This window comes from Physeter macrocephalus, chromosome 12 (genome assembly GCF_002837175.3).
Source record: "Physeter macrocephalus isolate SW-GA chromosome 12, ASM283717v5, whole genome shotgun sequence".
Lineage (NCBI taxonomy): Eukaryota > Metazoa > Chordata > Mammalia > Artiodactyla > Physeteridae > Physeter > Physeter macrocephalus.
The window spans coordinates 17,898,050-17,914,237 of record NC_041225.1 but is presented as its reverse complement, the minus strand read 5'-3'; the positions used below and the strand labels follow the sequence as shown (position 1 = coordinate 17,914,237).

At 43.7% G+C, this 16,188-nt stretch overlaps 1 protein-coding gene across 1 annotated transcript in view; it reads left to right on the top strand.

Moving 5' to 3' along the window:
* AFF3 (ALF transcription elongation factor 3) overlaps nt 1-16,188 on the top strand; it is a 586,002-nt gene that overhangs the window by 477,965 nt on the left and 91,849 nt on the right. The window contains exon 11 of the mRNA XM_028496803.2: nt 11,243-11,280. Within this exon, the coding sequence (XP_028352604.1) occupies nt 11,243-11,280 (38 nt within the window). The remainder of the gene's footprint in view (nt 1-11,242; nt 11,281-16,188) is intronic.

Here is a 16,188-nt window from a genome sequence, read left to right as displayed (position 1 = left end):
AAATGCTGAAGAGGGTGTGGAGAAAAGGGAACCGTCCTACACTGTTGGTGGGAATGTAAATTGGTGCAGCCACTAAGGAGAACAATATGGAAGCTCCTTAAAAAACTAAAAATAGAGTTACCATATATCCAGGAATCCCACTCCTGAACATGTTTCTGGAAAAAGATGAAAACTCTAATTCGAAAAGATATATTCTCCCCAATGTTCATAGCAGCACTATTTACAACAGCCAAGACGTGGAAGCAACCTAAGTGTCCATCAGTAGATGAATGGATAAAGACGATGTGGTACATATATACAATGGAATACTACTCAGGCATAAAAAAGACTGAAATAATGCCATTTGCAGCAACATGAATGGACCTAGAGATTATCATACTGAGTGAAGTAAGTCAGACAAAGACAAATATTATATGATATCATTTATATGTGGAATCTAAAAAATAATACAAATGAGTTATTTACAAAACAAACAGACACAAACATAGAAAACAATCCTGTGGTTACCAAAGAATAACGGGGGGAAGAGAAATTAGTAGTATGGGATTAACAGATACTCACCACTATATGTAAAATAGATGGGCTTCCCTGGTGGCACAGTGGTTAAGAATCCACCTGCCAATGCAGGGGACACAGGTTCGAGCCCTGATCCAGGAAGATCCCACATGCCGCAGAGCAACTAAGCCCACGCGCCACAACTGAGCCTGCACTGCAGAACCCGCGAGCCACAACTAGTGAAGCCTGCGTGCCTAGAGCCCGTGCTCCGCAACAAGAGAAGCCACTGCAGTGAGAAGCCTGCGCACCGCAACGAAGAGGAGCCCCCGCTCGACGCAACTAGAGAAAGCCTGCACACAGCAACGAAGACCCAACGCAGACAAAAATAAAATAAATAAATTTTTAAAAATAAAATTAAATAGATGAACAACAAGGATATACTGTATAGCACAGGGAACTATATTCAATATCGTGTAATAACCTATAATGAAAAGGAGTCTGAAAAAAATACATATACATATGTGTGTATATATTTTTATATACATATATGGCTGAATCACTTCACTGTACACCTGAAACTAACACAATGTTGTAAATCACCTATACTTCAATTTAAAAAAGAAAGTATTTTATATTACTATAAATAGATATTAGTGTAAAACCATTAAACTGTACATATTAACATCTTCCCCCCTCCCTCCCTCCTCTTCCCCTTCTCCCCAGAAATGTTCTTTATTTACATTGCTGGAGCTTTTTTAGGCTTATTTAGGTAATAAAAGGAGAGGAGTACAGGAAGAAGCCAGAAAATTGATTTATCTAAGCAAAGGCAAGGAGCTAATGATAGAAGAATAGATCTAGAAGTCAGAGGAGGAAGTGAGAATGGTGAGCTGGCAATTTAGGGGAGAGAGTAAGGAGGGGGGAAGGAGGCAGAGAGGAGAAGTAAGATTAGTAATTTACCACCTGCCCAGCAGGGGTCACATAGAGTAAAACAGTTCCTTATACAGTACTTCGGTAGAAGCTTTTACTGAAAAATGCCACAAGGAAAAAAGTGAATTTCTTATAAGGAAGCAGGTACATAGAGAGTGCCATTTTGATTTTTAACAAAATAATAGTTCTGCAAAGATTTGTCAGATCCTCTTATCTAAAAGGGTAATTGGCAATTGAAGGGTGATGCCTGTTTAAAAGCAAAAGACTGCCTTGTTCATTTCTTTAAAAAAATATTTTTTAAAAAAAAATTGTAATTGTACTAACAGAAGCTCAAATAAACTTTAGAATCTGTTAAAGACTAAAGCCCCGTTGTCCCATCCTCTGACACAAATCGTTTTTGGAATGAGACCAAATTGAATGAATGAATGAGATAAAAGCTAATCCATCATCCCTCAGGGATTCAGGAGGGGCACCATTATGGCTTGGTCACCTAGTGACATTATATTCGTCAAGCATTTATGTGCCTTGTGCTATTGGTTAGACCTTGTACCAAACATTGTTCAGTCATGTAACTGGTACCCACTTCCTATTCTCAAGGAGCTGGTATCTAGCTCCCTAAGTCCAGTCCTTTAGGGGGTAAATATCCAGATGACCAGGTAGAAGAAGCTACTTGCCATGGGACAGTGATGCCATAGCTCTTGAAGCACAAGTTGCTCCCCAGGACCTGGCCCGGGGCTGAATGTCACCCAGCTCACTTCTCCTTCCCAGCACCCACACTAATAGCCTCATGCACGGCCATGGATCTTCCTGCCACCACCCGCCCACTTCATACTGACCTCTTAGCACCTCCACACCAGCCACCCCTGGTGCACAGACGTCCTCCAGGAACCCACTGGGATCCTCTGACCCATAATGTTGCCCTGATGGCAGTCAGTATGGCCCATCACTCAGGGTGCCTCATACCATCCATACCCTCAGTGGGGCCCTCGCCTGCTGGGAGGACTCTGACATCAATCACTGTGGGTGAGGGACGGCCCCCGGGGCGTGTACTCACGCCATCCCCACACCTTCCCTTCTTTCTCCTGGCTCATAGCGGCTGCCCCCAAGTTTTCTCTTTTGATGGCAAAAGCGTCCAGGGCCTGGAAGCAGAAGGGGCCACATGGTAGATGTCACCAATTATTCATAGTGTTATCTCTAGAATAAAATGTCCTGGAAATGCCCAGTGAAGACAAGAGTGCCTCCCTTAAGAATCCTTCTCAGAAGATTTGAGTTGCCAAATTTGGACAGCCCCCAGCCTCAAATAATGCCCCCAAATCAGTCAATTGGAACCAGAATCCGAATTATGAGATAATGTTATCCAGCAAACCATCTGGTGTCATCGACCTTAATCAGCACTTCCTATAGGATATACTAGGTACTAATAAATGTCTGTTATTGTCTTTATCAAATTTCTGGTAGACATATGCAAATCTAAGCCACACAGTTAAAATAAAACAACCAGTCAAAATTTCTCTAAAGAGAAATGTGTACCCTAGTTTTTCAAGATAGTAAAATAGAGAAAGAATATACAGCTAAGGGGGGAAAAATGTATTCCAACAAAGCTCTGAAATTGGAGCCATGGCAGATAGTAACATTTGTTAGCACCGGAAGTTACCTACTCACGTCCTACTGGCGAATCACGCGGCAGGTGCTGTCCGTCAGCAGGAAGCTCTTTCCGGTGGAGGAAGGATGAGCTGGGATCTCCGCCTTCAGCGACCTTCAAGGAACTTGAATTTTTAGCCAAATTTCCGTGAAATTTAGCCAAATTTTTAGCCAAATTTCCACTAAAATTTCCGTGAAGCAGATGGCAAGCTCCCCAGGAAAGAATAGAACCCAGCACTAAGCCATGTTCTAGACCAGGAGCTCTGAGAGCAGAGGGTCAACAAGAGCTTGAGTGGTCAAGGCAAGCTTCCTGAAAAGGACCTTGGGTTGTAGGCAGACTCTAAAGAGAAAGAGAACGAACTGGAGAGAGAACAGGAGAAGCGCTGGCTTGATTGAAAGAGACACCAAGAGTCGCAGTGATTTGTCCACAGCTGACCCCCGTTCAGCTGTTTGCTTTCATTATTGGCAGGTTCCTCAGCCCCTGAATTTCTGTCCTCTCATCCTGATCTTGTTTATATTTGTAGAGTCATCTTTATTAGAATGACCATACACTGTGCCCCTAAAAAGCAGGGTTTTCTCCCCTTGTCCCTGACTCCCACCTGGTCAGCATCCCCTTTCACTCTCAGAACTGTTCTTGTTTGGATGATAAATTATATCGTCCTCCCTGACTCTGCCTGACCCCTGTAGAGTACTGGATAAGGTCAAAGTCCACTGAACAAAATGCTTCCTAGACAGCATTTCTAGGAATCCGAAAATGCAAAGTACTCATGACTGAGAAAAAAAAAAAAAAGACCAGAAATAGAGAAATAGACTCTTTCCTTTGTCTTACAAATGTTGCTAAATGGGTTGTAAAGCACCAATGGGAGCTCACCACATAAAAAGTTAAGACACTCATCAAGTGGGACCAAAATGAAAAACAACAGCATAAAAGTTAAGTTAACGAAACATAAAATATGCTAATAGAGGTAGAAGGAAATTAAACAGGGAAATAAGTTAATAAATAACAAGTCTTAACTTAAAGAAGAATGACAAGAAAAAAGTGAGGCCTTACCAGCCAGAATTCCTAGAAAGACAGATGTGTCCCTATAAATTTCACAGCCTTCTTCCAATACCAGCAAAACATAAATGAAGTAAGTTTAGCTGTGATAGTATTTATTCAGGTAATTAAATGTGGAGACAGTGTCCTAACACAGGTGAAGCAATGTGATTACAATCACTGCTGCAGTGATACCTTCTTGACTGTCAGTGTCATAAACCTGATACTGTGTGTAGCAGAGATGGAGGTCAGTCGCACATGGAGTGCAGAAACAAAGATGTGTTCTAACCAGCTGTATCCTGGATCTTCTTCTTGTAGAACAATAGCAAAATGTAGATCCAGAAAATCAAGCCATCTATCTTCTTATGACTGTCATTTGTCAAAAACATATGGTTGTTGTATACTTAATTGTCATTTAACAGCTTTAATCTCATAAATCCAACCGTCTGTTTAACATCTGCACTTGACTTCCCGTAAACAACTTGAACTTCACACACCCAAACTTTTTTGGGGGGCGGGGGAGAGATCATAGCATTTTGGAAATACATTTTTTTTTTTTTTTTTTTTTTTTTGCGGTACACGGGCCTCTCACTGCTGTGGCCTCTCCCGTTTCGGGGCACAGGCTCTGGATATGCAGGCTCAGCGGCCATGGCTCACGGGCCCAGCCGCTCCGCAGCATGTGGGATCTTCCCGGACCAGGGCACGAGCCCGTGTCCCCTGCATCGGCAGGTGGACTCTCAACCACTGCGCCACCAGGGAAGCCCTGCTTTGGCTTTCTTACAGCATGGTGGCTGACTTCCAAGAGTGTGTCTTCCAAGAAACATGAAGTGGAAGCTGCCAGTCTCTAGAGGCCTAGAGCAGAATACAATTTTTAAAGGTTACTTTCCATTTACAGTTATTACAAAATATTGGCTATATTCCCCCCATGTTATACAATACATCCTTGAGCCTATCTTATACCCAGTACTTTGTACCTTGCACTTCCCCACCCCTGTAATGCCCCCCCCCGCACTGGTAACCACTAGTTTCTTCTATATCTGTGAGTCTCTTTCTTTTTTGTTATATTCACTAGTTTCTTGTATTTTTTAGATTCCACATATAAGTGAGATCATACAGTATTTGTCGTTCTCTGTCTGACTTACTTCACTAAGCATAATGCCCTTCAAGTCCATCCATGTTGCTGCAAATGGCATTATATCGTTCTTTTTTATGGCTGAGTAGTATTCCATTGTATATACGTACCACATCTTCTTTATCCATTCATCTGTTGATGGCCACTTAGGTTGTTTCCATGTCTTCACTGTTGTAAATAATGCACCTGTGAACACCGGGGTGTTTGTGTCTTTTCAAATTAGAGTTTTTTTACACACCCAAACCTAAACTCTGCCTTTGTCCTGCTGCTGCCCCCGTCTTGCCCATCAGCGGCTCTCAATCTGTACAAGGTGCTCAAGCCAGGAACCTGGGACTCATTCCTGACGCCTCCCCCGCTTTCCATGTTCAATCATCACCAGTTCCCTCAACCCTACCTCCAAAATGTAGCACGAACTTTCTCCATCTCTACCGCTACCGTGCACTTCTCTCGCCTGGATCACTGCAAGTGACCTTCAACTTTGCCCCTTCCTGCCCCAATCCATTCAACACACAAAGGCCAGAAGGGAATTTGAAAAGTGTTAAGTCGGGGCTTCCCTGGTGGCACAGTGGTTAAGAATCCACCTGCCGGTGCAGGGGACACGGGTTCGAGCCCTGGTCCGGGAGGATCCCACAGGCCGTGCAGCAGCTGGGCCCGGGCGCCACAGCTGCACAGCCTGCGCTCTAGAGCCCAAGAGCCACAACTGCTGAGCCCCCGTGCTACAACTCCTGAAGCCCGCGTACCTAGAGCCCGTACTCTACAACAAGAGAAGCCACCGCAATGAGAAGCCCATGCACCGCAATAAAGAGTAGCCCCTGCTCGCCGCAACTAAAGCCCACACGCAGCAAGGAAGACCCAATGTAGCCAGAAAGAAAGAAGGAAGGAAGGAAGGAAGAAAGAAAGAAAAGTGTGAGTCATATTGCCTCACTCCCTACTCCTTTTTTTTTTAATTATATAGATTCACCAGAAGTGGCAAAGAATGTACAGGCAGGTCCCATATATCAGGGGTCCGAGGCCTGTTGGGAAGCAGGCCACACAGCGGGAGGTGAGTGGTGGGCAAGTGAGCAAAGCTTCATCTGCTGCCCATCGCTGCCCGTTGCTCATATTACCGCCTGAACCACCCCCCCCCGCCGCCCGCGGTCCTTGGAAAAGTTGTCTTCCATATGACACCAGTCCCTGGTGCCAAAAAGTTTGGGGACCACTGCCATATATCCTTCGCCCAGCTTCCCCTCATGTAAACTTTTCAGTGACTTCTTATTGCTGTGGATAATGTCCAGAATCCTTAACTTGACCTCCAAAGCCCTTGGGACCTGCCACCGTCCCCACCACTCACTGACCTCCCCCACAGCAACCTTCCTGTAGTTCCTCCACTGACCAGAGATCTAGGCCTGCCTCGGGCCTCTGCTCCCACACACTTTTCGCTTCCTTCCTTCCCCATTCCTACTTCTCTCATTCAGTAACTCTTCTTTGCCCTCCTTGTGGCAGATTTGTTATCCCTTCCTTAGTGAACCTTCCTTGAGCACTCATTCCAAATGAGGTCCCTTCACATTCTGGCTCACAGCGCCTGTCCTCTTTGGTCATACATAGCCCTTGTCTAGATCCAGGATCTAGAATGCTTGTGTGGGTTTAACTTTTCATGTCTGGCTCACGTGTAGACTCCAAGTACGATGTGGCAAAAGCTTTGTCCGTTTTGACTGTCACCCAAGCAGAGCCCAGCCCCTGCGCTTGATAGGTACAGCAGATGGCTTTCTGGAGCTGTCCACGTGGTATTTCTGTTTCTATCAAGTAAGAAAGAAACTGGATTCTGCTAAGACCCCTCTGAATTCTAGCCGCTTGCCTTTACTTTCTCCCCCTCCAATATCCATGAACTTGTTCTACGCTCGCCCCAGTTACAGTAAAAGGGCACTAATTTCCTCTTTGATTCCCCCTCAATAACAGATTGTGACGGGTAATTCATTTAGCGTATGTTGAAACCTGCAAGTCTACTGATTAGGTTCCCAAGCACCCAGCTTGCTGTAATAAAGACAGGGAAAAGATGTCATCTCTCAAAGAGAACCTGGAAAATAATTATTTCTGGCAGAAAACTTGTTTTGTCTCACAGACTTACCCTTCAGAGTCATTCATGAATGAGTAATGAACTCAGGAAAGATCAGTGATGCATTGTCTTAAGGCTCTCAATCTATTTTGCTGAGAACTGAATAAAAAGAAAGTTACAAGAGGAGATGATGATTTAGAGAGAGAAATATGGTTGCTCTAACGTACAAGTCTTGAAAGAAGGAAATTGGGCAATTCATCTAGTTTTCCATGAGTAGTTTTTCAGGTTTCAATCATGAGTCACCTAAGTAATTTTTTTCTCTGCTATTTAATTCCAGTGTTTATTTTATTATTTTCCAACAGTAAAATAAAATAGTGCGCAATAGCCAAAGTTTATTTTAAGAGAGGAGGCAGTAAGAAAAAGTTGGTGGTCTTTGCTTTGGTATATAACATACAGTTTTAATGCCGTAAGTTAGTTTTTATTCCTCAAGGAGTTATTTAAAACATTTAATATATTCTCATCTCCTTTTTGATGGACGATGAGTCCTCCTCTGTAAGGTTTGGAATGATGTAGAATAACAACAAATTAAATAGAACAATCAAAAGCAGGCATTAAAAATTGTAGTGCAGGCAGTCGTGTGGCAGATTGAAGAGGGAGGGTCACAGAAAGACATTGCTTGGTGACTGGCTAGATGCATGATGTCTAAGCCCAGAAGGACCTTTTGGCCCCAGCATCGTGTCCATCTGCTAAAGGAAAACAGCCCCTGTTCCCAGCTTCCAACTCAGCTTACATTAGAGGACTCACCAACGTCAGCCCTATGGAGTTATATTCTCAGCAGGTACCACCACCTGGGATGCATCAGTTCGCAGGCATTCTAGTGATGGTCGGGCATCTGAGCTTCTTGTTTGGGGTTTGTTTTGCTTTGCTTTTGCTTCTTAAAATATCTTCTTATAGACTGCACATCAACAAGCGCTGTGTTTCCTTATCACAAAAGTCAGCGGGAAGTATTTGCAGGCAGCAGAGAAGAGAATCAATAGACTTTCTAAAAAATTGACATCCAGAGCTGGACGAAAATTCAGATGCCAAGTGAGAGATTCCTATTGACCTTTTAGTCACATCTCCTGATTTTTGTTATGCCAGGAGGAGTCTGTCTCCAGTGCCTCCTGCTGAGATGATAAGAGACTGTGCTGATAATACATGCCATCTTTCCTTTGGGGAGTTCCAAATACTTTTTGTATATTTAGCCAAACATATTGTATATTTACTAGAGAGTGAAGTTCTTTTCAAGGATAACTGCCAAAAGTGGAAAGCCATCTTGCTGAGTGAGGGAGAACCCTTTAGGAGACGAACCTGGGAACAATGACAGCTGCCTGCCACCTGCTGGGTGCTTTTCGTGAACGTGCTCCTGGGGTGGCCCTCGGGAGAGCACAGACAGAGGAGAGAGAGGAGAGGGCAGGGAGTGCTGTCCAGGCCTTCCTCGGCTTCTCACCTCTTCCCCCTGCCACATTCGACTCCCTCAGGTGTCCCCGCAAAGAGAAAGCACTGTAGTTATTCTTCTTTTCTATCTTGAACGAATAATGTGACACTAGAATGCCAGGTCACTTGGGCTGTCATTCCCTGGAATCCAGGGAGGAAGGAGGGGGCCCCTGCCCCTTGGATTGTCCACAGTAGCCTGGACCTTGACTGACTCCCTCAGCCTCCATTTAGGGAAGGAAAGTGTAGTTTGGAAACTGAGACGTGGGTCGAGGACCAGACTCCAGGTCCATAATATAAATGAAAGGCAGAACCTGTCCCAGAATGTAAGACTCCCAATTCCCTGCTCAACAGATTTTATGCTTTTTCCTAACTCACCGTGGTTGTGTCTCTTGTGGAATTATCTAAGTTTCTCTTACTAATTTATTTTCCATTCCTGGTGCCAGGCCCAGGAGCTCATGTTTCCTGGGTTCTTTCTTTCAGATCTGCCTTTCATTGCTACTTTGCTGCAGCATCTCCACCCTTGTCATTTGAAGGGGACAGTTCCTGATGGTACAAGGGAACCTTCCTGACGTTTGAAAAGTGTTAGCATCCCTGGGGCCAGGCACTAAATGCCTGTAGTGATCCCCTCATGAGTGTGGCATGCAGAAACACCCCGACTCCATTCCAGACGCTCCTGGGGTTGAGGGGGAGGGTATCCCAGGTGAGAACCACTGCCAGGGGCTTGGACAGGCCCTTTCTCCGCCGTCTAGTCCAGGACCACCAGCGCCTCTTCTCGCCTGACCACATTTCAGCGGGAAGGATCCCCTAAGTGATTCATTCGTTGATGTTTACTCTGCAGATATTTCCAGAGCACCTGCTAACAGCTCCACACCCTGTTTGAGGAGCTGTAGATCCACCAGCCATTAGTCACCACTCATGTCTGCCCCTTCCTAGCTCTGTCCTACCTTCATCTTTTTATTTGCATGTTACTTCATAAATGTCTGCCAGTCATCCCTGGACCTCTATTCTGACTCCCTACCTGGGGACACAGCTTGTCCAGGACAATGGCCACTTCTGCTTTTGCTTTTTTCCCCCCTGAGACCCCAGAGCAATCATCTTCATGTAGTAGGAATTCAGTAAGTGTTGGTCTGACTGCATGATCCAAGGATATGCAACTATCACCAAGGGTATATTTCTTTTCTGTAATAGAGATAATGGTTCTGACGTGTCATTTTTTCGAATCTGAAGATTCTATTTTGTCTGCCCCCCCCACCTGTGATGAGTTTATTACTGCAAAAATCGCCTTGTTGTATTTCATAGAAAGTATGAAGAATCCCTTGTTGTACAATGAAACAGGAGACAAGAAACTTGGAGGGAGAGTCCTGAATGGTGCAGTAAATTCTGAACTTTGGAACTGGTTGAGATCTAAGCTCATTTTTCAATAGCGTGGGGAACATTGGTATCCCTGGTAAACAGTAAATTTGACATACGTCATGTCCAAGGTGAAGATGGACGTGAACTCTCCTTATTTCCTGCGTGCATCCTGAGGAAGCCTTGGTCTTCGAGGCCACGCTTTGATCCCCTCCCGGTTGTGACTCCTCAGTCAGAGAAGTCTTCTTCTGCTTTCCGTAGATTCAGAGTGTTCATCGGCAAGAGGCAAACAGACAAAAAAATAGGACAGACAGACGAAAGGAAAGTGAGTGCAAAACTGGGAGAGTCTGAGGGAGCGATGGAGGCCTTCTTATTGCCTTTTTTCCTTTTAATTTTTATATTATGGAAAATTTCAAACACACAAAAATTCCCAGAATACTATACTATTCCCCCAGTGTTCTTGTCACGTAGCTTCAACAGTTATCAACCCAGGGCCATCTCGTTTCATTTATATGCCTACCTACTCTCTCTGCCCTCCAGTTGTATTCTTTTAAATCCCAGCATCGTGTAATTGTATTCATAAGTATTTCAATATGAATCTCTAAAAGACTCTTTATAAAAACATTGCCACAGTTATGTTACGGTGTCTAAAACATAGCAACAATCTCCTAATATCATCACATAGCCAGTCAATGTTCCAATATCCAGTTGTGATGCTTTTATCAATAAATCTGTAAACCAGGTCCAAAATTATACCTTCATAGGAAAAGAAGCTGCAAAGGAACCAAAACAGATCTTTTCCTTACAGGAAAGTAGAATAAAGCAATGGTAAAAGTGAATTCCGGAAGTAAAAATGAAATAGCTCTGATCAGTACCACGTCTCCTGAGACCCGTCCAACCTCACCTGTGGAGTATGTCCAGTCTCCTCAAGCTCACCCCCTGGTGGCAGGTGTGACCCATGGGGGCTTCCCTTAACTCTTCAGAAATATTCGTTTCCTAACACGAGAGGATTCACTACTGTGTTACTAGTAGTTTCATATTTGGCCACCTGGCAGAAGTATGGGTGACACAGGGTTTCTTTTTAAGTATTGATTGAGCACATAATTTTAAAGTCAGAATATTAAATAAACATCTCTGCCCTTTCTTCCAGCAGGCAGCCCAGAGAACGGCTCTCCACGCTCTGTCTGACAGGTACTTTTTGTCATTTTTATGAACTATAAATTGCTTTATGAAACATTGAACCCTATTTACTGTGGCATATAATTCATAATCGGATTTTGTCCCTAAAGTATCTGTGAACTGGGATGTTAAACATTTTGCATGCTTCAATTTGTCATGCATGTGTGGAGTTTATTACTGCAAAAATCGCCTTGTTGTATTTCATAGAAAGTATGAAGAATCCCTTGTTGTACAATGAAACAGGAGACAAGAAACTTGGAGGGAGAGTCCTGAATGGTGCAGTAAATTCTGAACTTTGGAATTGGTTGAGATCTAAGCTCATTTTTCAACAATAAGTACTTCATTTATTCTGGGATGTTTTCTTCAGACTTCCTTTCCACATCATTTCCCCGAGAGCTATCTGTCTTCTGATGAGGTTCTCTCTCGAAATTTACTTGATGCACGGAACCCAGTTCATGGTGCTGCATGCCTGACTTTTTACTCCTTGCTCTGGCTTGTTTTTCGAACTTGTGTTATTGAATGAGATATGTAAAGCTAATCAGTAAACATACTCCAGCCGTATTTCACATCTTCCTTTGCCTATAAGACTGTTTGAAAATATTTGAATGGGGATATATAAAGTTACTTTCTAGAATAGACCAGACCATCTCTTGGTTTGGGTTGGTTTTTGATTTCTCATTTGCCAAAGTGTGTGTGTGTGTGTGTGTGTGTGTGTGTGTGTGTGTGTGTGTGTGTGTTTTAAAGAACCATCAGGAGGTAAAGATGAAACTTTGTTTTCTCTCCACAAGTGAGGTTCTCACAGGGCTGGAAACAGCTGGAGGAGCTGTTTCCCTCAGCGGGCTGGCAGGCATCTTGGCATTGTCTAGCTACCACCACCCCCCTCCCTTCCTTCCCAGTTCTCTTCTGTGGAATGAGCAATAGTTGACTGTGTAAACCAGCTCAGTTCAGTGCTTCTCCAAGGTGAAACCTGTCACTTAGGCGAATTATCTGTGCTCATGGGTGAAAAGCGTTTTCTCGATGGTGGCAGGCTGAGCCCAAGTGTTTTGATTTCAATTGAAAAGCCTTCCCCATGACAACCACACAAGCCTGTGGGCTCTAAGAGTGGCTGCCACGTGATCTGGGGTTGCTTCTGGGATTTTCGCAAAAGCTGATAACTGTACTGCTTCTGAGTCTGTTGGTAGAAAGAAGAGAGACTCTGGATCAAAACACACTTAAAATCTGACACATTAATTCTTTTCCTCTACATATTTCTTTTTTCCCTTTGACGTTTCTTCGTCAGTGATTCCTTCAACAAAATGCATTGAGAAGCAAGAGAAAGCCCTCAGCTGACAATATTATGCCACTGCCAATGGTGACGAGGTTTCTTTTTTTTTTTTTTTTTTTTTTTTTTGCGGTACACAGGCCTCGCACTGCCTCTCCCGTTGCGGAGCACAGGCTCCGGATGCGCAGGCTCAGCGGCCACCGGGGCACGAACCCGTGTCCCCTGCATCGGCAGGCGGGCTCTCAACCACTGCGCCACCAGGGAAGCCCCACGAGGTTTCTTTTTGGCGTGATAAAAATGGTGTAAAATTAGATTACGGTGAAGACTTCACAACCCAGGAAATATACTAAAAACAATTGAATTGCATGCTTTAAATGGGTGAGCTTTATGGTATATAAATTACATTTCAATAATGCTACATATCTAGACACAAAATATCTTTATAGCCTTTGTAGAATGAATCAAGAACCATTTTTAAAAACCTGGACTCGCATTGAAGACATGATTGTAGGTACAAAGACAAGTCATCAGAAACGAGGACTGGTATATTCTAAGGCTTCTCCCCAAAAGATGCAGGACTTTGTCCTGGGTAGAAAATGTGCATAGATTTTCATGATGAGCAATGCTCTTACCTTTGACATTTTCTGATCTTCTCTCAAAAACCCCTCCTGAAGCCCAATAATTAATTGACTAGTAAGTTAGTATCTTAGCCCTTGTTCTTATATAACCACTTAGTGCAGATACTATGAGGAAAAAAAGTTCATTCCCTAGAAACAGAAGAACAGAGGTTCCCATTTTCACTGCTTTTCTAACGAATGTCCTTGTCTTCAAATGTAACTGAGCATTTCCCTCTAAATCTTAACAGTTTTTCTGTTCACAGTGGGAGGAACTCAGCACCTTTCAAAGTAATGGGCTGACTTTGTCTACTATTCTAGCAATGCAGTTGTGTAAAGCTACTTCTCTGTGATTTTCCTGTTTTATGTTTTCCATTAATTCAGGACCACTTGAGTATTTCCATGAGTGAGAAGTCTCTGTAATTGTTGGGCGATACAATTAAAAACCCTTCTTCAAAATAAGGACTTGTAACACCTACTGAATTAATTGGATTCATGTTTTCTAGTTTCTTAAATTAGAGAACGCTAACTTAACACATGACAGATGTCATTTTCTATCACATTACCTATTCTGTTGAATAAACTAGTCTTTTCTAGAAAATGAGGGATGTGGCTTTGGGTCCAACCACCATATGACTTGCCTAAAATTCTGTCTGTCCCAAGAACCACCTCAGGTTGGGAAGGGAGTTGAGTAGAAATTCCCCTCCAGGTTGTGCCCTTACCAAGGTAGAGATCTAACCCCAGTATCTCTGGCTACTTACAGCCTGGTGGTGATCTATTATATATTCATTAACGCAGACTCTTCTGGTTTCCTAAACTCTTTTTTCAGCCTGTTTTCACCTCTTGATATAAAATTCCATAATGATTCGACAGCAGTTTTGTTTCTGTCCGAGAAAAAGAAAGAACACTTTTCAGGCCTTCAAAGTTGCTTCTTGAGTTCTGCGATTATGGAGTTGGACAGAAAGCCCATGCTGGCTTGGGTCAGGCTACCGTGTGACACTGAGGTATCCCACTGGTTTGCTCCTCTCTGGGCCCGTGTCACTTCCATTTAACCTTAAAACTGCCTAAGTACCTGGTGAACACAGGATGTGTGATCCAAGAGGAGAGCTGTTTTGTCTCAAGACGTACAACTTGATGATGGAATGGGATTCGCTTGACTGGGATTGTAGGGGGGATGTGAGTTTACACTGTAGGAAGCCAGTTGTCCTCTGCTTCCCTGTAAGAAAGCCTACCTTCGAGGCTTGGGGACCTGGCCTAATGGGACTAGATATAGGGAAAAGGGGTGTCGTTTCCCTCTATGAGGGCAGATAGAAATCTCATCCCCGTGGGGTGTCAGAGAGTAGAGGATATCCAGACATCTTGTGAAGGTCAGTCTTGTCTATCTTTTCATTGCTCCAGCTTCCTGGTTTCCGGGGGCATTCTAGCAGAAATCTAGCATCTGACAGTTGCGATTGTAATGCTTTAAAGTTCAGTGAGTCCTCGGTACACAACGTTGATCAATTAAAACTCTGATATTGCCATTACTAAAATTTAAAAAGCATCTGTGGTCACTCCCGTAGAAAACCTTTTGCCTTCTGTGACTTTGTCCGAGTGATGGGCTTAGTTGATGGTTCAGCCAAAATAGCCCAAACACTCCACAAATCCAAACAGGGTCACGGCAGCAAGGCAAACGTGGGCTTTGGCCCAACTAACCCGTGCCACCTGCAGCAATGGGAAGGGTGTGTGAAGGTGGGATGGTGGGCTGGGCTTTGTTCTTTTCTACTGCTGCCTGTAGAATTTTTCATCCATCTGTTTTATGCCATTGAGAGGCAGCTGGCCTACCAGAGGCCTGCCAATGCCCCAAATAATGAAAAAGCAAGACACCAGGGCAGGAAGAGGTGGCAAAATTCTCAGCAAGGTAAACCAATCAATTACAAGAAAACCTCCCTTTGCAGAGGGGCATACTCCTTTTTTTTTTGGTGGAAAGTAAAGTTTACTTTATTTTGGATGCCGGCAACTGGGGGGAGGTGCAGACTCGTGTCCAAAGCCCGACTCGCCCCCACTGACAACCAGCGGGCAAGAGCTTTCATAGGTAGAGGGAGGGGGCTACACGCAGAAACGGCACAGTCAGCTCTGACCGTCATCGAGAAATTGGTCATTGGTGGTCTGACCAGCACCATCTTGATTGTTTTAGGTACAGTTAACCTTCAGTTCCCGGGTCGGTGTGTTCCCATTTCCTTGAGGCCAATTCTCGGAATTGTGGCAGCTTGTGTCATGGCTACAGCCTGGTCATCATGTAGTTAACTTCTTCCACCTGGTGAGGGTTACAGTATCTGTAAGACAGCTCACAGGAGATGGCTCAGAATATTATCCAGAGTCCTTGAGAGGGAACTAAATGTCCTTGACTTTGCTTACTGACTAAACTGTTATCGTTTTGTCCTGTTTGACTGCTTTTCTTTGCTTCTACATTTTCTCACTTCTCTGATTAAACTTATTCTTTGGCTAAAGTTTTTACGCAGACAAAAGACAGGAGGATATGGGGGTGGGGGAAGGACGATAGGGTCCTGCTTCATTTCACTCCCCATTGCCCTCTCCCCTGGCAAATGCCAAACCACTTTCTCTCTGTCAATTTGCCTCTTTGGAGTATTTCATGTAAATGGAATCCTATGAAATGCACTCTTTTGTGTTTGGCTTCTTTCACTGAGCGTGTTTTCAAGGTTTATCTGTGTTGTAGCATGTACTAGTACTTCATTCCTTTTTTTTTTTGGAGATGTCTTATCAATTGTCAAATTAATTTATTCTAAATTGCCAGTGTAATTTTTTTTGAATTTTATTTTTTTTTTATACAGCGGATTCTTATTAGTTATCCATTTTATACATATTAGTGTATACATGTCAATCCCAATCTCCCAATTCATCCCACCATCACCCCCCACCGCCACTTTCCCCACTTGGTGTCCATACGTTTGTTCTCCACATCTGTGTCTCAATTTCTGCCCTGCAAACCAGTTCATCTGTACCATTTTTCTAGGTTCCACATATATGTGTTAACATACGATATTTGTT